The sequence below is a fragment of the Mesocricetus auratus genome, unplaced genomic scaffold, assembly GCF_017639785.1.
Source record: "Mesocricetus auratus isolate SY011 unplaced genomic scaffold, BCM_Maur_2.0 Super-Scaffold_15014, whole genome shotgun sequence".
Taxonomy (NCBI): domain Eukaryota; kingdom Metazoa; phylum Chordata; class Mammalia; order Rodentia; family Cricetidae; genus Mesocricetus; species Mesocricetus auratus.
This window is the reverse complement of record NW_024429186.1, coordinates 62987626-63012641: the sequence shown is the minus strand read 5'-3', so window position 1 is coordinate 63012641 and position 25016 is coordinate 62987626. Positions and strand designations below refer to the sequence as shown.

At 40.8% G+C, this 25016-nt stretch overlaps 1 protein-coding gene across 4 annotated transcripts in view; it reads left to right on the top strand.

The window, feature by feature from the left end:
• Akap6 (A-kinase anchoring protein 6) overlaps positions 1-25016 on the top strand; it is a 441052-nt gene that overhangs the window by 235266 nt on the left and 180770 nt on the right. For 3 of the 4 annotated variants that reach the window (XM_040743097.1, XM_040743098.1, XM_040743099.1), the window contains 2 exons: positions 2436-2532; positions 3639-3805. In XM_040743097.1, the coding sequence (XP_040599031.1) occupies positions 2436-2532; positions 3639-3805 (264 nt within the window). The remainder of the gene's footprint in view (positions 1-2435; positions 2533-3638; positions 3806-25016) is intronic. The other variant, XM_040743100.1, reaches the window with a different exon arrangement.

Below are 25016 nucleotides of genomic sequence, written 5' to 3'. Positions count from 1 at the left end.
CATCATCCTGAAGTGCAGCCATTCCCAGTAGCATCGGCCCTGCACTCTGTCACCGTTTCAATGAGGTCAAATTGCCAGCCTGCTCACGGGTCCCTCCACTCTCTCTGGCACCGAGGCAAAGGCCTGGTGTGTCTGTTTGGAAGCCGGTAATCCCCAGCCATTTGCTACAGGTAACCAGTGAGTCAAAGACACAGCGCCAGGCTGAGTTTATACTGATGCAGAATTTCGACAACAGGTTTCTCCCTGAAGTTTGGTGCTTCTGACTTCGTCTCAGATGTTTCTCTTTTTCTCGCTCCCTTTTCTGAAACTCATGTACTCTAGTGTGAGTGGCTGGCGTTGCTTCAGTGTGGAGGAGTCCCAAAGCAGGGACAAAAAGAGAGAATGCCATGCTTCACTATAAGGTAGTAAGCATTGAAGAACCCATAGGTACTGCCTTCACTGAACTGACCAGAAGTACTAAGGAGGCTTCAGCGGTGGCTCAGCAGACAACATCCTTCACTGCTCCTGCAGAAGACGCAGGTTCTGACTCACCATCATCTATAATTTAATTTCCAGGGGACCCGATGCCCTCTTCTGGCCTCCACAGGCACTGCATGCACGTGGCGCACAAACATACACGCAGGCAAAAACACCCCTACACATGGAATACGTACATCTAAGAGCATTTTTAAACAGTTATCTTTAGGAGGGAAACATCAGGATTCCTGAACATTGCATATCTCATTTTATTCCTCTGCATACCTGCAGCAGAAGGGACGATGTAAGAAATGCTGAGGAGTGTGTGGGGGAGTCAGATACTGTCGCTTTCTCGAATGTTCACCTGAAATGTTACCGTGTCCTATGAAAGAAGGTTGGATGATGTAATCCACCATTTTGAATTGCTGTAGTTCAATTCCTTATTGCCAGCCTCTCATATTTCTCTCACTTTCAGGTTTTCTTTTCGTTTTGTCTCTGTCTTTGGTCCTTTAAAAAGACCCCCTTCTCCAGGAAGAAAAGAATGGCTCACACTCACCACTGAGCATCCAGAATAAGCCACGCTATACTCCCCATGCTCAGATGCCTGTTAAGGCCAGAATCCACGCTTTTTGGTCCCCAAGTCTCTATTGGCATTGTAGACCACACACACTACATGAATCATTAAATGAAGATCCAGTCTCACAATTTATGATTACCCAACTTCTTCAATTCAAATTAAATCTGGTGTGGTGCTATCCTAACCTGTGTCATTTATGCTTGATATCAAGTGCAGTACAGTGTTTTCACTGTATTGTCCCATGATGTTTAACAAACGATAACACTGTGTATACTTTGGAACCTTACTATGAAAAGCCAAATTTTAGTGTGCTGTGTTTCCAATTGGTCAAGCTGGTGAATGAGTTCTTACCCCAAAGATTAGTGAATGATTCTGTTGCTGATGGGTACCGTGATTTCCCTCCCCTGCACTCCTGTGGTTGGAATGGCTTATAACATTTCAGAGCTGAAAAGTTTTTTGGAAAACCATCAAGAAAACCAAATATTTGAATTTCCTGAAATATTTAAACAGAAGCACCCCCCACAGCCAGTTAGAGAGTATTACTGATCACACTCAGCAAACGTTGACTATGCCCACAAGCTAGTGAACCATTTGTGTGTGACATGAGTACTTGCAAGTATTTAAATTGCATATAATTTGGTAACTAAAGATGGAAACACAGCAGCAGATCCGCGATAAATTCTACGGTAGAATTATGTAAGGGGAAAAAAGACAGGAGAGATAACCACTGCGGAGTGTGTCAGAGGAGGTGTCCCAGAAGCTGTGACTGAATTTGAGGTGGACCATGAGAGAAGTTGATGACTGTCATGAGGGGAAACATGTGTGGTGTACTTGGTGTGTTTATCAATGAGACAACATCACATCTTAAGAAATGAGCATTTGAAGACAAAGCCCCAGAAAGCACCAGAATCCCCAGTTCCACCCCTAAATGGCACCATCTCCATCCTGTGGCTCGTGTACAGTGGAGGAACAGGGATGAATGAAGACACGCTGTATCAGTGGATACGTATGCGGGCACACAAGGCTACTGTGTTTTTCTGCTGGCAACCTCCGCGGTTTCATAAATACTTAAGAAAAGCTCGCATGTGCAGGTGGGAATTCATTGTACCTTACTGAACACTACTACTCGCCATAAAACCCAGGGGATATGACTTTTCATAGAAGCCTAATGAATTTCTACAATTGTTTAGCTGCTTCCAAACAGATGCGCTCTGCTAATCTAACGGAAATGGTTAGAGCATAGACCCCCAAATATCAATAGCTTTTAGTATTGCAAATTAGTCTGTCTGGTGGACTGCGTGGTTCTTGATAAAAAGTAGCAGGTAATTCTGCACTCATGTTTTGTGTGTATCGCCTCGCTGGAGCCTGATGGCCTTCCTTGTGCCTTTTTTTGTTTTTGCAGAGTTTTAAGTTGAACGTGGACAGTCACTGTGCTCTCAAGGAAGCCGTGGAGGAGGAAGGACACCAACTCCTGGAGCTCATTGCATCGCACAAAGCAGGTAAATCCTCCTGAAATATTGCGGGTCTTTATGTCTCCAGACTATTAAGAATGAAGAAGCATTGCTGTAAATTACTGCATATATTCACTTCCTTATGTATTATTAATATTTACATTATCAGATTGACCTTCAAGATTTATAAATGTTTCATATACTGCATACAATGCTGTGATACGTATAAGATGAAATAGTGCCTCCAACGGTCTGTTCATTTTATTTGGGGCTTGCCATTCGCCTGAGTACCGATCGAAATCATATTCCCGAAAACTTCACGTTGACATGCTTTTTGATGTAGGAGCTCTGGAAGTAACATTAAGATAATGAATGAGAGCTGTTCTTATAGACACAATGCATATGCACAAGGGTGTACATAGACATCATTATGGATACCAGGCAGGCTGTCCATAGACATCTGATTACTTCTATGCCGGTTCACACATGTGGGCGTTTGGCATATTCTCTGTAGGTTTTTGCATTAGCAGAAACTTAGGCTTTCAACCAGTTCTTAGCCCAACATCGATGCACTTATGAAGAATGTACTATAATTAAAAAGAACTGTTTTGTTGTGTGGTACCACTTATCCTGATAGCCAAAGACCACAAGGAGTGTGGATAAAAGCTTGCTTGGTTGGGTTTGCTTTTCCCCTTATTCTGTAAACAGAAAAACAGCGTTAAGCAGATGTGTTAATGTCAAAGACTGCTGTCTTGATTCTGGCCCATATACCGTATTTCCCATTGAATTACCAGTATCTATTTCCAAATGTCTTTGTTGATCATTATAAAGTCTCCACACAGATAAACCCGGGGGCCTTATGTTTGGAGGTGTGAAGCTATAGTGTTAGTGACATCTATACATCATAATCTGTCCCACATGCATTGTTCTCACCAAACCAGAGTCTGCCTCCCTTTCTGCATGTGCCTGTCCCATTTTTCTGTGTTGTCCTATCTTAGAGTTGTCAGTCTCAGTCCTGAGTGACAAATGGCCGGGTAATGGTAAGGTCGTTGAAAAGCGCGCATGTGGTTTGAAGCAGCCACCTAGCTTTCTGTGTAGCAGACGGTAGCAGGTAGATATGCAGTCGGGCCCACAGCTTGTGCTTTCCTTTGGAGAAGGACTGAAGGACATGCTGAAGATGATTGCAAGTCAATGGAAGGAGCTGCAGAGGCAAATCAAACGGCAACACAGCTGGATTCTCAGAGCTCTGGACACCATCAAAGCAGAGATACTGGCTACTGATGTGTCTGTGGAGGACGAGGAGGGGACGGGCAGCCCCAAGGTAAGTGGCTTGAAGTTTGCCTTATTTCCTCTCATTCCTGCCTTCTTTTGAACTAGGCACCACTGAAGTTTCCCTTCCACCCCTAAGGCTCTTCGTTTCTAGTGGGTAAACTTTGTATCTCCCTCTCTCTCCATATATATATCTGGAAACAAAACAAAAGACGACAACTTTCAAGTTTTCTGGGAAGAGGTCTTTTTGTGCAAAGTAGCAGAGCAGAAGGGAGGGACAGGATCCTAGGGGTGGGAGAAAGGGGGAGGCATAAAACATTTAGTAAACAAAACATAAAGCATCTTTAACATGAATAATCAGAATGGTTTTAAATTGTTTTGTTGCAACTATAAATCACTATAATCAGTGCAATCACTCAGCTCTGACATCCATTAGCCGCTTGGTTACAGCAAATTAACAAAGAAGAGAGAAAGTGATTCATTATCTCATTCCTGTTAATGACTATCAGATGCATTGCCTAATTAGGGGATGGTCATTGTAGTGCGAAGAAGGTCATATGCTTTGCTACAAATCTTTTTGCTCTGAGTGTAAGTTTTCCATAATGGTGCACTCACAGAATACAGCAATATTTTAAAAATGAGTATTGGCATGTTTTGACTATCCGTTTTAGATTTACAAAATAGAGTGTGAGACATATGCCACCAAACGCCAAATGAAGCGCCCTTTAATACAAAATACTACTGTCGTAAAGGTATCCTTTGGACTTACAATGTTAAAAGCAACTTTATTAATTTGTTGTCTTCTTATAGTTTCCCATGCTGTGAAAGGGTGTCCAGAAATCCATCACATAGTAGACTCAGGATCAGAACATATTGTAGCATGGAGGGAAACAGAAAAGCTCGTAGTTTCTATTCCTGGCATGAGCATTGTGCTCAGAGCAAGCTCTAGCAACCCTTTTGCCCTTTGAGACCAAGCCTCTTCAACACAGGCAGAGCTGGGGACCCAAAGCAGCCCCACGACGCTGAGGCTCTGCAGCCCCCCGAGAAGCTCAGAGGGCACCCTTTATCTGTTGGAAACAGGACTGAGTGGAAACAGGACCTCCAGGGAGGAGGTCACATTTCAGGAAATACTAGAAGAAGGGGAGAGAAGCAGCTTGGCACGTGAGCACATGTTTTAGGAAGTGACGTGATGAGCTGTTCAAGCTGCAGCCAATACCAAGGACCGGAGTGTTGCCAGCAGACTTGGCCAGGCAGAGGAAGGAGACCTCGGGGGTGGGTGGGGCGAGTTCGTTGGTCAGGGCTTTCACTGTGGAAGCAGGGCAAGAACGATGAGAAAGGGCACAACTAAAACCGGAGTTGTGCTTCTTTTGTTTAACAAAAAGAGGGGCCGAGGTATATAGCCTACGAGTAGAGTACTTGCCCAGGATGCGTGAGGACCCTAGGTTACCGTGGCCAACACCGCGGCAGGACAAGAGCACAAGAGCAAAGCCCTCGACCTCATTCAGTCTCCTCTCACAGCTGTTCTGCATTTGTGTTGTGTTCCTCGATGAACATCACAACAAACACTGAAGACTTCTACCTGTGTCTCTTCATGCAGAAAAGAGGCCCCTGAGAGGTTAACCACATTGCCTAAGGGCGCACAGCCACAGGTCTCAGAGCTGGAGTTTGAATCTCTGCCCTTTCGGGCTTAGATGCAGGCTCTCACTTGTACCCTCTGCTCCCTGCTGGCGGGACTTGGGCAGTGTGTGTGTGTGTGTGTGTGTGTGTGTGTGTGTGTGTGTGTGTGTGTGTGTGTGTGTGTGTGTGTGGACCTTTACAGAGGCAAGCTTTTGGGAACGGTGGGGATGCTTTTGACACTGTGGTACGAAAACAACCAGGGGGACAGCAGAGAGGCAGAAAGGAGGAGACGCAGGCAAGAAGAGGGAAGGCTGCTCTGAGGGGGTGATAGTCCCCGGAAGGAGTGGCGTGGTTGGAGGAGGGCTGGGAGGAAGAGGTAAGAGGAGGTTCTCAGTAAGTGGGATATCAACCCTGGATGTCTGTGTAAAGATGCATCCCCGGCTGTGTATCAGGCATGGGGCAAGCAAGGGTGGGTGGCTTGAGAGAGTGAGGGTGGGCGGGATGGACCACAGGGACCTCCAGAAACTGCCCGTCACCCAGACTGACCTGGGGTTAAGGAAAGCTGTCCAATAGGACAGTTTTCAGTCAGCTTGTTTTTATGAGGTAGAACGCAGCTGCTTACTCAAGCCAGAGAAGGCCAGACACGTCAACATTTTTAGGAAGTTTCTGTAGACCACAGTGGTGATGGCCCCTTCTCAGAAACACGTATTCTAACAGGAACCCCTGTAATAGGCCCCGTATCACCCCCCTCCACACACACACACACACACACACACACACACACACACACACACACACACACAGGAGAGGCTGTCTGAAATACTATTACTTAAATAACAGACAGTACCAGTAAAGTGTTGTACTAGGACTGTATAAGCCAAGTGTATAAATACATCTTATTCTAATGAAATGTTAGATAGCCATTAAAAAGCAGTGTTTTAGAAGACTTTGTAAGCAGGAGATGATATCTATATGCAGCTATATGTTTTTAAATAACTTTGAATTTTCCAAATATTTACCTTGAGCAAAAGCTATTATAAGGAGAGAAAAGGGGGTAAAAGTGTAAAAGTAAAGGGTTAAAAGTTATTTAAAAGGCAAAATAAGTGACATGGGGATGTGGTATCTGGATTTAACTACAGGAAAAGAGAATAAATCTGATCCCTAGTGATCTGTGTTCCCAATTTCTAGAAAATAAAATAAAATAGAAACAACACAATTTGCTTTTAAAATCATTCCAGCAGGGACACTGTCTTGAGTTTCATCAGCTTATAGAGAATAAAAGGCTTATTTTTCATATTAATGCACGTCTGTCCCATAGCACTCTGGTGTCACCATACAAGCAAATATCACCTCTGAAAACAATGACAAGAAGAGATCGACACGTGGAAACCTGGGAGCTGCAGAGCCAGGCAAAACCCCAGGCCTTCCACTGGGGCCCCTGTTAGTTCTCTTTCCCTAGTTGGGGCTGCATTTTTCCTGAACAAACGAACACACCCTTGCTCAAGGATGAATGTAAAATAAATTTAAGATTAAGAATACTAGGGGGAAAGATCAGATGATTATTTGTTTACATTTGTGAATTGTTTCTCTTAGACTTCGCACTGAGACCGAGTTACACGGCCTGAATGAAATGATGTTTACTACTAGGTATCCTTGAAACAATTGCCTAGTTCCTCTGTGTGAAACAGAGGTAATGGGCCAACAAGACACTCAAAGAATAAACGCACTCACCATCCAGCACTTTGGCCTGGCTTCAGTCTCTGGGAGACCCACATAGTGGGAGGAAAAAAACCTGTCAAACATGGGTACTATGACATGCATAAACCACCCCCTTCTCTGTCTGTCTGTCTGTCTCTCCCTTCTCCCTCTCATAGGACATGGATTTTGTTTTGTTTTGTTTTTAGCTTTCAAAAGGGTAATGATAATTCCTGTGACACTGATTATTTTGAAGAGTTAGAATTAGCAGGTGTTGGTGGAACACACGCAATCCTAGTATTCAGTAGGCAGAGGTATTGGAATCGCTGAAGACTGAGGCCAGCCTGTCCATTAAGTGAGTTTCAAGACAGCCAATGACATGACAACAGTGCCTAGGCCAGAGCTTTGCGGAGAATAATCCCTGGAGAAGACAAAATGTAGTGTAGAAGCCTCCATATTCCAATGACACCATAGACAAATAATTATAATGGATTTGATAAAATTCCAATAGAAACTGGCATGAGATGCTACAAGTATGTGGAGAGAGGCCTCAAGGAAAGATCTAGAAGGAGATGATCCTTTGAAATAAGGGTAGAAGGGTGTTTGCCATTGTGAAAATAACAGGTAGGGGGATGAACTAGTATGTTTAAAGGCTCAGTGTGAGAAGGTTGGTAAGACTAGAACCCAGGACCACGGCCATAGATGATCATGCTTACCTGTTGTGCTCTGCACTGAGGTTCCCGGTACAGCAAAGGTGATCTTTACCACTTAGTGATTTGAACAATGATTGGTGGGATCCAAGGCAGAAGGACACACATACATATGGCTTAAGGATTTTGTCATGTGGTATCACATTGTGAAGGCTGAAGTAGGACACACTGGAGTTCCTCCCGACTGAGAGCCTCCGCTCCCCATCCTTCCCGAGTCTTCTTCCTGAGACGCGACCTTGCTCAGGTCACTCACAAGTTGCACCATGAAATGCGTCCCCAAGTGAAGCAGTTAGGATCATCTGTTTCATCTTAAACCTAAAAGAGGGACTAAAATTAAAACATAATAAAAATAACTCCAGAACGTATCTTAGGTTTACTTCAGAAGCTACTGGGAGCTTGAGAAGCATAATAGAAAATCTAAGGAATATATCTAGGGGGTATTTTTCTTTTTTACCTTGTTGAGAGACTGCAGAAAAGGGCTTGGTCTTAGAAATCTTGTAAAGGAGGAGGAGAGGAGGAAATTCAAAGACTCTGGGAAACGTCTCCCCTAGGACTTGGCAGCATACCTTATTTGTTGTATTTCATTTTTTTAAAAAAGTGTTTTCCCAGCACTGCGAGATCTTTTATACATGGAAATAGAAAGCAGAATCCATTGGTTCTGGAAATACAGCTTTAGCATGCACACCCAAGAACTGAAAATATGCTTGTAATTATATATTTTAAGAAAAACTAATAAAAGTTTATCACTTTAAATTAGAGGCTTCATATTTTAAATATTTCAGTGATGTGCAACTAGGAAGGACTTCAAAATATAGTGACTGTCCAAGGCCTAACAAATGATATATTTCTTTCTTTTTTTGACCTTTCAAGGTAAAAGCCAGACCATCCTAAGAAAAAAATTAATTTACACCGTCTCCTTTAAAATTTTCGTACCTGTCCTGTTCTCTCTTTTGAAGCTGGCATCCATCAGAACTTAGAAACAGGGCCAGGGTCTCCCCATGTGATTCACCCAGCTTTGCATCACTGAAAGGATGTAACAACAGCTTCTTCATCCTTGGAAAGCAAACAGATGAGTCTCTAAAGGGAGAAAACTCAGAACACCTGCAGACTTTTTTGTACATCCAAAAACCTTGCAGCTACAACAGGGTGACCTGGCCTGGTCCCAAGCAGCATCTTCATTTCTTCTGTGAAAGGATGCAGGTGTCTGTCTACTCTGGACTCCGGGGATGCTTGTGTTATTTTGCTTCTTTGAGGATCTTAGGTTCAAGTCATCCTCCTTTGAAAATGGGTACCAGACCCCGGAGGTCATGAAGGACATCCACTCAACAATAGCTGGAGAGAAAGCTCACAGATACCTTTAAATATGTTTGCTTAGGCCTACTGATAACAGTTTTAGCTGAGATTGGGATTTTGTAGCTTTTGATTTGGAGAGTCAGTGGCTGCCTGACCTGTCTTCAGATGTCACATGGAGGAGGTCTAGTATTAACATACACTCTGCAGTGTTTGTTTACGGATGTCCAAGTCTTAACCAGTGCTTAGGCAAATGAATTATGGGTAACTCTGTTTAGCTAAAGAAGTATAAAGGAGTAATTTGGGGACCACATTAAGAAGATACTCTCTGTATTAGATGATCCCTTTGCAGTAATGCCATAACCTGATGCAATTGTTCTAGAATATAGTCTGGCCCCAAGTCTTTCAAACACCCCTGAGACTGAGCATTGTTTCTGCATTCAGCTCTGTTCTAGCTAAGGGACACATGTGCTCAGTATGTTCTTTAAGTTTTTCACAAAGACCATTAAGGTAATAAGTGGGAATCACATTCGTATATTATCAGGTCCTGTACAGATACACACTCACATTAAAGACTACTGAAGACCCCCTTTTACCTAAAGCAAAGAAAAACATAGGTACCTAATGTCAAAAGGAGCTAGAAATGAGACAGTAAGATTAAACTGTACCTAATATGGGGAGAAAGACAACAGCCAAAGGCCTGGTTGTTTATTTATCGAAGCTGGCAGGAACCTCTGCCCACTGCTGAGCTGTACACGAGAGGAGACACGCTTTCCTGCTCAGTGGTCTTATCATTCATGTAAGCACACAGTGTAATGCCTTGTCTAACGTGCTTTGGGCTATCTTGGATCTAGAATAATAGATCACCTAAGATTCAGATCATCTTAATTAGGGTGTTGGCAGACTGAAATGGAATGGTGTTCTTGATGAAAGCAAATGAGTGGAAATGCATTGCCACTTCCACGGCGTCCGTGCAGAATCCTTCCCGCAGACAGCGCTGACTCGGGCCTCCCTGCTCAAGTGTGCAGCCATAATCCTGCCTTGAGAACCTGGGGAGAGCTTTCTTCTATGGTGGATTTGTCAGTCACCCCTCTTCTGTTATCGTTAGAGCAACTTCTCTTCCAAAATGCTTTTTTGAAAGTCAGAGGCAAAGCTGAGTTACTTCTTGGAAGACGAGTGTGGTTACTTAATTTGTGATGAAATGCAGTTTTACAAAATGTCTGTCTAGTTTCCTTGTGGCACTTAATTTGCATATTATGAGCCCGAGGCTCTCATAAGGTGATTGATGAAAAGGGTTAAGAAAATGATCATACCTAATGGTAGGTCCAAGGCCAGCTAGTGGTCATCTCCATGCTGGACTGTAGGTATATAAGACCGTAGCTTATCCTCCGTCTTCCCACTGTACTTCCATGGCTGGTGGCCTTGTCTGTAGACATGTTTGACTCATCAAGAATCTGAGTGACATCCTTAAGTGCCTCTGATCTACACATGGAAACGTCACTGGCATTGGTAGGCGTTTGACATTTCCGTATTCATTTAGTAGTACCCAGACGTTTAAAAGATATATGCTGTTGGCTGCAAACTTAGAGTCTACAGAAAGCAGCCTTCTACTGTATCAGATTCACACTTCACCTTCCTGTTCCTTATAAAGATGATATATATACCAAGCACACTAGAGAGATTTCTAATGCAGAGTTGAAGTCACCATTTTTTGAAACTCTGTAGTATATAAACACATACACAAAAGGCAAGATGCAAAATTGCTTCTGAAAATGCTTTTAAATTAATGAGTAGATTCTTTGAAAGTGTGAAACAATGACCTCAGTGTGTCATTTACACTTTTTTTTCTTTCCTGGAATGTGTTGTTTCTGGCAGGGGAGTACTTGGCCAGTGAGAGTCCTGATTGCTAAGGGAATGCTCTCCCCGGGCCGGCTGGCTCTTGTGTTCATTGAGTCACACAGGGCTTCATATGAAACAGCAGCTTTACAAGGCCCCGTAGCCAACACCCTTAACGCTTGCAGCATGTTCAGCTGTTCTCACACCCAGAATGGATAGCTCTTCTCGCCAGTGATATCAAGGGGCGTTTAAGATGTTCCCCACGTTACTCTTCCCTTTCAGATATTCTTGAAAGATGGCTACTTAGAGAGTTGTGATGTCCCCAGAACATTCCCAGTCTTATTTCCTACCAAACATGAAGGGTGATATTTTTTTAAAAATTGTTATAATGCGTAGATGTGTATTACCATATCACACATACAGAGATTGGGGCAGGGGCACAGACTGTACAATGAAATGTTAAGTAGATTGGGGGCATTACAGGCCAGAGCTCAAGACCCAGTTTTCCATCGCTTTCAGGCTATTTTTTTCCTGAAACATGGGCAACAGTTTCTCATATTTATACTTAGCTGGATGAGCATTATCTCCTGGACTAAGTAAAATTGTGGACCTCACAAAGGGAGAAAGAGCAGAAGAGGGGAAAAACACCCCAAAGAATAGACTAAGATAAATGAAACAAGAGACAGAAGGGTTAAAGAAGGAGCCAGAGAAGGGTCCTGAGAAATGTGGCAGAGCCTCAGTGAAGATCACCTGAGACACCACATGGAGGCATCCTTCCGTGAGCTGCCCAGGTGGGTCTGGGCACTCTGTTTGCATGTCTCTCTTGGGTGTAGCCTCTTACTTTCACTGTCTACCCCTGGAAACCAAAGTCAGGGAACGTCTTTACAATTGACGTCACAGATACCATTGTAGGGTCACTGTGTGTTTGTATAGCATGTGTTATTAGTGGGGTTAGCATTTACAGCAGGGTTACTACACTCTAGGTTCATGTTCAGCCCCGTTACCTTTCTTGTGGCATAGTCAGGAGTCATGCTAACATTCCATATACCTTCTAGGTTTTCCTTACTTAAAATATGTTCCCTTCCCTTTTCTCTGCTTTTGCTCATGGCTTTTCCAGCATCTCTGCATAAACTTCTCTTATTCATCCTTAAAATAAATGTTGACTGGAGTCTTAAATTTCATGTACATAATTCTAAGTGAAGATATGCACTGTCATAAATACTTTACTAAGGTACAAGGGCCAAAGGGAAATGGGGAAACTGACTTCACAATGATTATTAGAAGACATTTACACCACTAACAGAATTTTGGTTTTGTAGTAGTCTCTAATACTCAGCTAAGTTGGAAGTCAAATGATATTGGAGGACAGACATCCTAGGTAGAGAAAAATAGAATAACCAAAATATGAAAAGGGGAAAATAAAGAGATATCTAGAAAATGATGAGCAAGGAGAGTTTGGCTTCTTTGAAAGTGAAAAGCCCTTGTATTTATGTGGAGGGATAGGGGCCTTATTGGGGTTAAAACTGAGCTGTGTTGTGAAGAGCTTTAAATGGTAGACAGAAGAGCTGTTACATTCACATGAGTGCTTCTAATGATTCCGTGTGTCCACAGAAAACAGATGGCCAAGGTCAGACAAGAGACCAAGATTACAAGTCATAAGAGAGGCTTAATGGCACACACTTTTAATCCTTTGGGATGCTAAGCCAGGAGGATTTCAACGCTAGCCTGGGCTACATGGCAAGATCCTGTCTTATTGCTTATCAGGCTATTATGTGTTCAGACATGCAAAAGAACACACTTAAAGTGCTGTCTTTATCACCACACATCATCTCAAGAAGAGAACCAAACACAGCTCGATAATATTTTCAAACCATATTCAATAACTTTTATGATAGCATATTATTATAAATGCCATAATATATTATTGGCTGCTGATAATCTCTTACTGCCTTTAGTTTTTAAATTAAGCTTGATTACTGGTATATGTGTAGAGGAGAAAATGTAGAACGTAGAGTTTGGTGATCTGTGATTTCAGAAAGCCACTGGGCAGGGAGGTGTCTTGAAATGTATCCACCATGTTTAAAGGAAACTTCTGTATGGTAATTCAAATGGAGGAGAGAGATTTATGTGGAGTTCAAGAAAATGTGTGTCTCCTCCAATGGCAGATGAAGAAGGGACATATGTTGATGATAAACAGAGTTAAAGTGGTAGAAATGAACGGATTTAGAATGAAGTCAAACTCAGTGACTGGTCTCTGGGGAAAGTCACATCTGTGGGATTCAAATCCCATTCACTCAAGAGTGACTTCTTGCCATGTCTGTCTTGTGTTAGCTGAACTGCATGCACCGTTTATGCTGCACACTTGATGGTGATTACACACAGCCTTGTGATATACTTTCTCCTCTCAGCCTGGAACTCCATTTATTATTTTACAGTTAACTCTGAAGGTAACTCCCCTGAGAGAGAAAACTCCTTGGAAAAGTGGGGCCATCCTAAACTTCTTTGTTTGACTCAGTTTACGTAATGCTTCAGCTTATAGTATAGTTTATTTAAATGTATCTGGTTAATATGTATTTGTTTTTAATGCTGAGGCAGTAACTCTATCTTCTCTGTCTTTCATGACGCAATGTTTACCTTATCTGTGTAAATAATGGCTCAATCCCATTTCACTATTTGCCTTTTCTACACTTCTCCCCTATTTCCTTTTCCTTTCACTGTGAACAAAACAATCATAAATGAAGCTTTAAGTGGTCAGTTCACCTGTTTTCCCCAATAAGTGTCAATTTATGCTATAAAAAGAAACATACCACAATTCTATTATTACTATTAAGCTTTCTTAAGGCAAGTCCCTTTGGTTAATTATTGTAGTCAGTTACTCAGATTTTATGTTTTACTTTATTTTTGTCTTTGTTTTAAAATGCTTGCTCAGAGGGTCCATTCTGGGCAGCTTCTTTGAAGTAAGAGCCTAAAAGCATCTAATAGGAATTAGTAACTGGACAGCATGCTAGTTGATGAAATTTGTGGTCTTTGCTTTAAAGCTATCTAACAAGATTGCGTGAGATTGAACCTGAAAAGGCAGAGGTCTCTAAATTGACGTAAATTCAAAGGGCACAACTAGATCATACCACTATTTGAATGTCTAACAAAGTCAAATCTCTGACATGTTATATTTGGTTCACTATAGTCTGTGTTCATGTACATCTTTCTAGTAAATGACAAATGTAAGGTTTAGCTAATACAATAAGGTTTATGTTCTTTGAGACCTTTATCGAACACACAGAGCAGGCAAGTTCTGCTCTGTAAAGTGACTGTAACACACTCTGTGTAGTGTGCAGGGTTGTAAGCACTCATACATCATTTTTCAAGCCAGTTTTGTTGGATTTACCTCCCTGCTGTCCTCCATTTGATACCTCTTTGTATATACTCCGACCTACCGATAGGACTCAGGGCAAGGAATTCTGAATTTCACCTGATAGTACCATGTGAACAAAGACCGTAAAACTGTTCATTTCCAGCAAGGATTTCTGATCCAATTAAGAGGTCAGAAGAGAAAGTTAAGTTTCTTCAACATATTTGAACCTGTAGTGTTTATTTGAGTCATCCAAATAGAAGTGTTGTGCAGTTTGAATTATGAGGAGTTTTGAAACACTTGTTTGTTTTCATTCTTTTCTCATTTTCAGTCTCAGTCCCAATGACTATCTTTCCCTCGCTCCCTCCCTCGCTCCCTCCCTCCCTTGCTCCCTCCTTCCCTCCTTCCCTGGAGGAACATGGAAATAACTGATCATAGAGTGCTATACAGTGGCTCTTGTATTGAGAGTATTCTGTGATATCACTGATCATGACTGTTGCAGGACAATGCCAGCTGCTAAGAATATTTCAATATCCCCATTATCCAAGACTTAGGGCATTCTATAACTTGACCTACTGTACACTTAGCAAGTGATTTTATCTGATTTTTTAAAACCACACTTTATTCCTTGTTACGAGATGCTTTTCCTTGTGAGAAACCGTTCCGCCCGCCTGGTTCTAGATCCACAACAGTCCCAAATAAACACACAGGAGGCTATATTAATTATGAAGCTGTTGGCCTTGCTTGTCTCTTACTGGCTAGCTCTGACTTAAGTAATTACCCCATAATTGTTAATCTAAGTATGTCTCTTACCGGAGAGGTTTCCGGGCTTCCTATCCCAATGGCGTTACATCTCGAACTCTCTGTGTTTCTCCTTCCCAGAATCCTCCTGGATTCCTAGCCCCACCTATCTAGATTCCTATTGGCCAGACAGTGCTTTATTAGCATAAGACTTCCCCAACAATTCCTTTTCTTGGCAAACTACTCTAAGAACTATCTATGCTTTAAAAGGAGACTTTCTGGCTCTCATTGCTCACTCTCCATAATGATCTTATATCACTGTGTTTTCTTTTTTCACTGAAGTTAATGACACTAATAGGAACAGAAAATAAATGTAGTTTTCAAAGTCATCATTGTATAGCATTGTTATGTTTTATGTATTTTAGAGAAATATTATTTCATTTCTTAATAAATATACTTTATGACTATTGTTGTAATCCAGCCATTGGAAATTGCCTTTCTTTTTTTGATTGAAGGCTAAGAATTATTAACTGTTTATTTAGAGCAAAGAGAACAATGAGCTGAACAAAAGTTTTACCAACTAACGGTAACTCTAATATCTAAGTGTTTGTCTTCCTTTAGGGTCACTTTTGTATTTTATCCAAGTGTAGTTACCAGCTGTATCCCTGAAATCAGACCTTTGAGAAATGGCATATTCAGTTGTCATAAGCAGATTATTTTAGTGTTAGTTGTGCAAAAAAAGCTTAATGACAATTCTCCATTGGCTCATGCCCAAGATGGAAATGAGGTGAACGGGTTTGGAGATGAAAACTCTTCGGAAATCCTGCATTTGAAGCAGATGTCCTCTTACAGCCTCCTGTCAATGAATACCTTGAAATAGAAGCTCTTGTTTTATGTACTTTTCCAAGGCAATCAATAGTTCTTTCCTCCCATAAATAGTAAAATTGGATATTAGAAAGTGTAGGCACACTTGTCCTCGTAAAAGGGAAATGGGTTGAGGTTGTCGCACTAATGATTTAATCAGCAACAGTAGATAATCCTTATTAAACTTAATACAGCAGGCACTGTAGACTGCTTGACAGACAGCGTTTTCCTGACAGAATCACTTACTTTGCCTTCCTAGACATCTTCTTTCACGTGGGGTGATTCAGGGGATGTTGATCACGTCCCTCAGCCGGGCAGTATATCATGGTCATTCTATCAGGCAACCAAAATCATTCCTTTGCCATCTGCTTGAGGCACCTGACACACACAGGCTGGGCCAGTGGAGGGAGGTCCCTATGGAAAAGATTTCCTTTCTCATAGGAGACAGATAAGAAGGAGGGTTTTCCTCCCAACTTCAGTGCTTTCGCACAAGGCCATGACACCGCTCTCTGTGACTTTGAGTGGAACTGCGTGGTCCCAAGCCAACGGTGCAGTGGGGACAGGTGGTGTTACTATCATCCTACAGCTGAGTTGACCAGGCGCTTTACCCTGGGCAGTTTCCTAACTTCCTTCTTCTTGAGCCTTCTACTCGTTGGAATTGGAGTTTTCATCAAATAGCCCCTGAGCCTCGGTGTACTAATCTCTAAATAAGACATTTGATCCTGATAGGTGCCTTTCCAGTGCAAATTTAGTTGCCACTATTTTAAGAGGAACTTTACTCCCGAGTCCAGTATATGGAACGCTGGGTTTCTTAGGTGCCTCACAGCCGGTGGAGGATTGCACTCCTATTCCCTTCCACCTGGGCTTCTCTACAAAGCACACTGCTTCGGTGGGATGGAGCTCCGAGGGTAACCTCCCTGTTGGTCCTTCCCTGCCTCTGTCCTGTTGGCACATGACTCCCTCACTCAGCAGCCTTTTCTGTGACTCACTGCTTCGGTGCAAAGGTCCTTTGGGTCTCCAGTCTCCTTCACTATAGCTGTCTAAGGTTACTTCTTAGTCTGCAAACCACCCAGGTTTTCTTTTGCGCCTGTTCGGCTCCTTGCTTCTTTGTTCAACTGCACTGCCGAGTCTTTTTCTCAGTACGGCATGCGCCAGTGCCGGGTTCCTGCCTAGCACTGTAGCAGCGTAATCCAAATCGTTTTCAGTGTCCCCATAGCGTTTACACCTTAGTTGCACATATCATGTCTGCTTTCTAAATGTTATATTAAGGATATCCCGTGACCTGCATAACATCTGAAGTTGGGGACCATTTCATGTTCATTGTACACTGCAATGCTCAGCATAATATATCTCTTGGGGAATATTTTTGAAAAGGCTTGTTTGAATAAACAAAAAAAATCACAACAGAAAACAAAACCCTAAGTTACATTAATGTCCTTTAAATTTATATTTTAGCTATTTAAATATTTGTATAAATTCTTGCAACCTCTCTGAGGTTATGTTGAATTAAAATGGTTTAACTGGTACATTTGATTAACTTGATGGAACATTGTCCAGTCACCTGATATTAAATGCCAGGCATTCCATAACACTAAATTTCCCATTTCAAATGGGAAAAGCAAAGAAGAAAAACCTACAATGCATATACTTGGAAATCTGTTTTTTTTTTTTTTTGGAAAAAAGCATTTTAAAATGGAGTTATTTATGAGTTAGCTCACTGAGATTCTGGACTAACCAATTATCGGTTCATAGTTAGTCTGGATAATAAGTTCTATGATTATACTTTTACATGTTATTTTTATTTAAATAATTATTATTGAATTGCAAATTGTAAATGATATAATTTCAATAAAGTGTATCTTGTTTAGTATTTATCATTTGCTTTCTGAACCTTTGTACGATTATCATTCCTCAACAGACTGTGACTGAAAATTACATTAAGTTTAATAAAAATGCTGGAAGTTGGCAAAAGAAAGAATGCAGCATTGTGTAGCTATCAGTTTCTACTATTTCATTATAGTTTTTCTCACCTTGTAAGCTTAATATACTGTATTGGAAGTGTCTCTCATTGGTTCATGTATAGGGGACCTGATTCTAGCTGATGGTCTCTGGGGAAATGACTAGACCCTGAAGAGATTTGGCCTAACCGATGGATTAACTAATCCCTTGGTGGATCCATGACAGGAAGACAGTGGGGGTAGAAGGTGGGTCCTACTTTGAGGAGGTAGCTAACTGCGCACACCTCCAGGACATTTGCATTACCATTTCCTGCTCATTCATCTCTCTCTTCATTCTGGCTGCCGTGAGCTGAGCAGATTCCTAGGTGATGGTTTCCTACCACCATAATGTTCTTATTCAACATAGGCCTCAGATGACGGGACCAGATGACCTTGGACCTCTGTAATCACGAGGCAGAATAAGTCTTTCCTTGAGTTGTCTACGTCAGTAATGTCATAGCCACGAAAAACTAATGAACATAAGAGGCCATTAGTCTGTTTTGATAGCTGTGATGAGAAGAAAAAGGTGGTTTTGTAAGCTAATATTCTATAGAACTGCAATAAAATATATGGTAATAATTGACTTGTTTTGTAGGTTAAAAGCCCTCAAATTTAATTCATTTTTCCTACAAGATTAAATTTCAGTTATTTTCATTGAGGAAGAACCAACTTGGGGACTAAAAGTAATAGGACAAACAAAACAAAACAAAACAAAAACAAAACTACCAGTGCTAGCCATTGGGGTTGTAGAGCAAGTTTATATATCCTCAGACCACAAATCAAATGGAATTGGTGACCTAGGGATGTCAGAGAATCTTTACCACTTCTCATCTCTGAGGTAATCATGTAAGAGCTGACTGACGAATTCATAACTGGTTGCCAGAAGACCAAAGAAATTCTGTTAATACATTCCTGTAGTTACTGCCAACCTGGGAGTCTGATTCCCCATTCTCATGCCGTGCTCTGTGGGGAGCTGGGGCAATGTTCTGGGCGCTAATGAGGGGCTTTGGATGGGTCGTGAGATGAAGGAAAATCATAGGATGCAGGGAAAAGCTGGACATCCTGAAGTAAAGACAGATGCAAAACAGGACACAGAAGGGAAGAGTACGAAGAAGGAGAGAAATGGATCCTGGAAATATGCATTACAGGATCATACTTAGAGCCAAATACCTCAACGGTACCAGTGGTGGTAATGGGGGTGACGGTTGTGTGTATGAGAATACCACTTCCAGAACAGGTAGTGCCTTTTACTTCCCAATCTGTGACTTTGGGGGTTCCTTCGTCAGTGCAAAAATACTGGCCATGGAGACCCCATAGCTTCAGTGTATGGCATCATTATTTTACTAGTTCTAGAGATTAAGGGATAACGGACCCGAGCTCTTGGAATGTTATTTGAAGGCTTATTGTTCATGTAGTTATTGGAAATTTATAATGATAGCACCTTATTAAGGGTTGTTGATGTTATGATTTTATTAGCACGAATTTGGAGAGCCACAATAAACTTTCTGTGAGTCGTTTATTCTTGCTGGGCGTATTATTCATATTGTAACATCTGAAATAGGTGCGTGGCTAGCTGATTTATCATTGGCTCAGTTGCTGACCTCTTCCTACTGTCTACATCTCCAACTCCTTGCTTCTAATTCCACAGGGCCTGGTTCAAAACAGGAGAGGAAAATGGTTCGCTTAAAATAAGTGTTGTCAGCAAATGGCTCAGACTCTTATGGCCTTGTCTGTAGATGCCTCAGTAAATTCTTTCTTCCTGTATCTGACACTTTCTGCTTAACAACCAGCGATGCCTCTGTGGGGTCAATCTCTAGAGACAGAGAGGCGTGACCTGTGTTGCAGACATAGCAGGCTCACGAGAGAATGAAAAAGACAGTTTTTGTTCTAAGTAGGTGTATCTATGTCAGCATCTATGGCTAGTGCCACATAGTCTGGGTAAAGCACAGTTCTATACCTTGATCTCCTAGGAAACACTGAGTAGTAAGTGGTCTGTCTGCATCTGACTGTGCTCATCATCATGCTCATGAAAGCATGCAAGTAAGTTGGGGCGAAGAGAGTGGAGTGGAAAAGTGAGTTAACGGTGACAAAATGAGTTAGAGCCGTGCTAAAAACGCTGAGGAATGACTTCCCACTTAACCGTATTGTTATTCTGAATAAAAAGATCTTGGTAAATACAAACTTAATTTTGTTACTTGCAATGCCAGTAAGAAGCCATTCTGCAAGTACAGGAAGAAAAAGCAAGCCCCTGGGTTTGTGAGTCCAGGGCCCTGCACAATTACATACAGCACTGGAAGATACCAGCATTGGGTGGCCATGAATGAGGGCAAAGGACAGGGTTGATAAGATAGGTAGACATATGCTGTTCAGAAAAACAGCCCTGTTTTACGGAGCACACGACACTCCTGCATCTGCCGTGATATAATGACCCCATTAGCAGAAAAGAAACGGAAGAGAAGGGGCTGGCACAGTTCCTACCTAAGCCCACTGTAACATTGCAAATTGCCTAAAGTTGCAGCCTCTTAGAAGTTACACTTGTTGGTTGAGCCTTTTGGCTGGCAGGAAAGATCTGTAATTTAAAAGATGTGGGGCTTAATTCTGACGATTTGATTCAGAGTTCCCATGTAAAATAATTGTGGTTTTTCATAATACGGAAAAATATGAGACAATTAAGGCTAGGAAAAAAATAGGTCTAAGAACAATAAAAAATTGTACCTCTTCTCCTGCTCTATAAAACTGTGGTAGGGCGCTGAGTAAGACAAACTACCTTATAATTATAAAGAAAGTTATAAGAAGTTATTTTTATCCCCAAATTCACATTAATGGCTTCATCTACAGCAGTTATTACCAATTGCTATTAACTTGTTGGCACAAACCAGCTTGAAATTTATTTCATATTCTGTAGTCCTAATAATTTTTTGAAAAAGTGTGACATTCAAATGGTGTAATTAAAAAGTATTATAATAAACCTATATATTTATGAAGGGTTTGTATATGTATTTTCTTAAAGTAAGACAGATAATTCCTAGTGATTTTGTGAGTCATACAGTGAATAATTAAAATAAATTCAAATATTATCATTTCAATTTCCAGTTTGGTGAACATAAGCAAATTATTATGTTTGTTTTCAATTCCTGCAAAGCATATTAAAATTAACTTTTCCTCAATTTAAGTAATGTGTATAACTAAACTTCCTTCCCACTGTGAAACGGTTTCATTTATTGCTATTTGTAAACTGCCTAGGATAGATGCAGAGTGGATTGGGCTTGGAACTCCTTGAACAGTTTCTTTTGAAATAACACTACATACGTTAAGCTCAATTACACATCCAAACAGCCACAGCTCACTTTTGGTAATTTATTCATTGATTTAACATAGTACCCAGAAGAGCCATGCCTGCTGTCATTTTTGTAATATATTATGTTTTAAATATACTCATGCTCACCCATGCACACCATTAAGGTGTGCATAAACCTGTGTTTTTCTCTCTTGACAGCTATAAATGTTTGTTATTATTACACAAAACATATGTTCATGTTGTTTTTGTCTAAATTATTCTATCTGGGGCTATAAAGTTTTAATGTTATTAGTTGCCCTTAGAATTTTAATGTTTCACTGCTGTAACCTTCTTAGGATTTCTGTGCAATTAAATAGAAACTATTTCACTGCAGCCCTGGAAGAACAATATATTTTATACAAATAAAAAAAAACCCTTCCTTCTGCATTCTCTCAGTGTGACAAAAATGTTTGGTTGACAACTTTTCTTTTTTGGTTCATGGAAACCTCATGTGTGGTCAGACAAGAGGTCACATCTGGTGAAACGTACGACATTGCTCTTCTTGCCCAGCGTCTCTAGGAAATGCATGAGACAGGCACCATTGCAGTCAGGCAGCTTTCCAGGAAACTGTCTCAATGACTCCACTTGGCCTTATTCTAAAGCACACAGAGACCTGTAGGGACGTAGTGGGAAACCCAAGCTCTCACTCCAGCTTGGTTTGCTTCCCAGCTCAGGTGGCTTTATTTACGTAGCAATGGAAGCAGCATCATTTGGCAGATACTTGTTGTTTCTGGCCCCCTCCTTCCTGTAGTCACTGGACATGAGTTTCCACCAAACTTTGAATTATTGTTTTATCAGCTTGACTCCACTCACCCGTATACAACCATGACGAAGAAATTATTCCCTCCCTTTAATCAGAGCTCCTAAGGTAACTTACAGCATGGAGCTAGAATTTCTCAGGGTCCTCAGAGAAGAGCCTATCTGTACATTTTATCAGAAAACTGGGTTAGTGAGCCTCCCCTTTCCTCATTGGCCTACCCAGTCAAAGGCGTTCTCCAGGAAGGGAAAGGGGAGTTGAGGTTCTTAAAGAATGTGGATCAATATCACAGTCTTCTTTTGTTTCTCACCTTTCCTGTGCAAGACTCTCTGCAAAGCCCAGTTAAAAAGTGAAAGCCATGTTTATGTTCCTGTGCTCTGGCTTTCCCGCCTCCTTTAATCACAAGTGATGGAGATAAAGCTATGCAGTAGACAGTCACTGCTTAAAATAGTAGATTTAGCTAATTTATGCCATTTTAATCTAGAGATTTTGCTGATTATATGATGGATTTGGCAGAACAAAGAAGGGTGGTGAGTATAGAATCTACCTGTATTGTCTTTATAGAAATATAAAAAACTACAATGGCAGAATTCAACATTTGTCAAATAACGGAGGTACCAGAGTGTCAAAGGTATCGGGTTACACAATAATCTCCCAATAACTGACAGTGCTGCCAGGTAGCTCAGTGACGAAAGGGTTGTGTCGGTCAGTTATCTGGAGGTAATGACCATAGCGGTCACTAAAGGGGAGATATGCTATTAAGAAAAGAACCTAAACTTTTTATTGAATTCTTTATTTAAATGACATTAACTTCAATTCGACTTTTAATTGAGGTGTAACCATGCAAATTCTCCAGTCCAGCACTAGGAAGTAATGAACATAAAATTACATGTTCTTTTCATAGGTTGATGGGTCTTTATTAAAATTTCAAGGGTCTCCACAGAGCTGTTATCAGACACGAGCTGCTCTGAAGTCTCCTGTTAGATTAGGGCTGGGTGAACGGTTCCAGGAAATCCTTTTAACCTGGGCCATGGACAAGAAGGGGGAAAAGGGTTTAAAAAGGAGGCTCTACTGTGTTAAGACGGAAGATCCTGTGTAAATGACAAAGTTTGGATGCATCTGTCATGTCTTCATCAGCTGCTTGTAAGTCTCCATGTAGTGGTGAAGCAGGAGAACAACACAGATTTCTAATCACAATCAGTGCTTCAACGTGGCTTGGAATTATCTCTTTAAAATAGAGTGGTAAATTCTTTGCCACGAGCCATTAAGTAATTACATGGCATTAGAGGAAAACAAGTGTTTCCTAATAGCCAAGTTCACATGACTATTTTTGTGTGGTACCTGAAAATACATTATTTTATATTTTGGACGTCTCTACTCCTGTATGTAAGCTGAGGCTGCAACCATCAGCTACCTCTTTCTGTCACTATTATATAAAGATCTCACAACGTTATGTGCAAAATTTTTAAATGAAGATGTAATCTCATTTAAATGTAGGCTTGGAAGAGATTTTGTTTCATAAGCCCATCAAATTTACTCCAAACCATCTTTAAATTGAAAGTAGAAATAAAGTTCCAGATGAGAGTGTGTGTAGCTTACTGTATTGTTCATATTTAGAAAATGAATGGTCTTCTTTCAAATATAAGCGCCGCATAATGGAAATCACCTCATGTTTCTATTGTGGAAAAGGCAATATAATACATTACTTGTAGAATTTGATGAAAAACCTGTTAATGCAATGGAGTTGGGCATCACCATTGATTTTGTTTTCCAAGACATTTTTGTAATATTTTTTGCTGCAATGTATGGGGGAAGGGCAAGGTACTTTCACACCAGAGAGAGAAGACTCCTATCAAAGCTGTCACTGGCTAGGACCAAGAAACAAGCAATAACTCCCACAGATGTGAAATTATTACCTGATATTTGAGTCTTTAGTATTCATTGCAGTCTGACATGGAAGAGGAGTCCTTCCATACAGCACATTTAGATCTACTTAACAATGAAACCTTTTTTCTGATAGAGAGGGGTCAGTTAATTCTTTTCAGGTTGTAAAATGATTTATATTTCTTTGTGATATCAAAAATAATAGATGTTCATGGAAGAAAAATATGAAAAGTCTGTGAAATAATTTTAGAAAGTGGGCTAAGGCAGAGTGCTAGCCTAGCATGTGGGAGACCCTGTGTTCAGTCCCCAGTAATGAAATAAGCAAAGTAGAATGGTCTTACCATTGAATAACAAAAGTGGCTGACATTCTGATGTGTAAAACTCCCTTCTAATCTTATTCTTCCTGATAATAGTTTATGCATATATTTAAAATTCAGAGATTACATAGAAAGATGTGAACTGCATCAAGACAATTTATTTATACATAATATTTTCTATTAAGAAGTATGCCTTCTGGTATGGAGAGATGGATCAGCAGTTAAGAGCACTTCTGCTCTTATAGAAGACCAGGGTTTTGTTCCCAGCATAAACATGGCAAAAGACAGCTGTCTATAACTTCAGTTATAGGGGATCCAATGCTCTCTTTTCTCCTCTGCAGGCACTGCACACATGTGTGCACTTATGAGCAGGCATTAAAACACCCATACATATTAATTAAAGATAAACATTTTTAAATGATACATGCCTTCTCCTTCTCATTTTCCAATATTTCTCTGTGTTGAGAGGTTTATTCTTATGTTTCTTTTGCTAAAGTCTCACATTGTGCTTGGCATACTCAATCTGCTATTTCTTATTTTTAGAAAGATTTCCCTTGAGTACCTTGCATTTGCTACATGATTGAGATCACCACCAGTCTTTTGGTTATGCAAACAAACTAACCATATTATAATGACAGGTCTTATATTTACCAATTTGCTCCTTTTCAGAATGCCTTCTTGGATAGTTTAATGACTTTATGATTGAATTTCATAATAAAATGTATGCTTTTAAAGATTAAGATTTGTTAGATTACAAATAGATTTTTTTCAAATACAGCATAATAGTAAACACTGTATTACTGTGACACAGTTATACAAACCCAAGATAAACAGGTTTGTTGATCTGAGTGCAACATTGGGAACCTAAG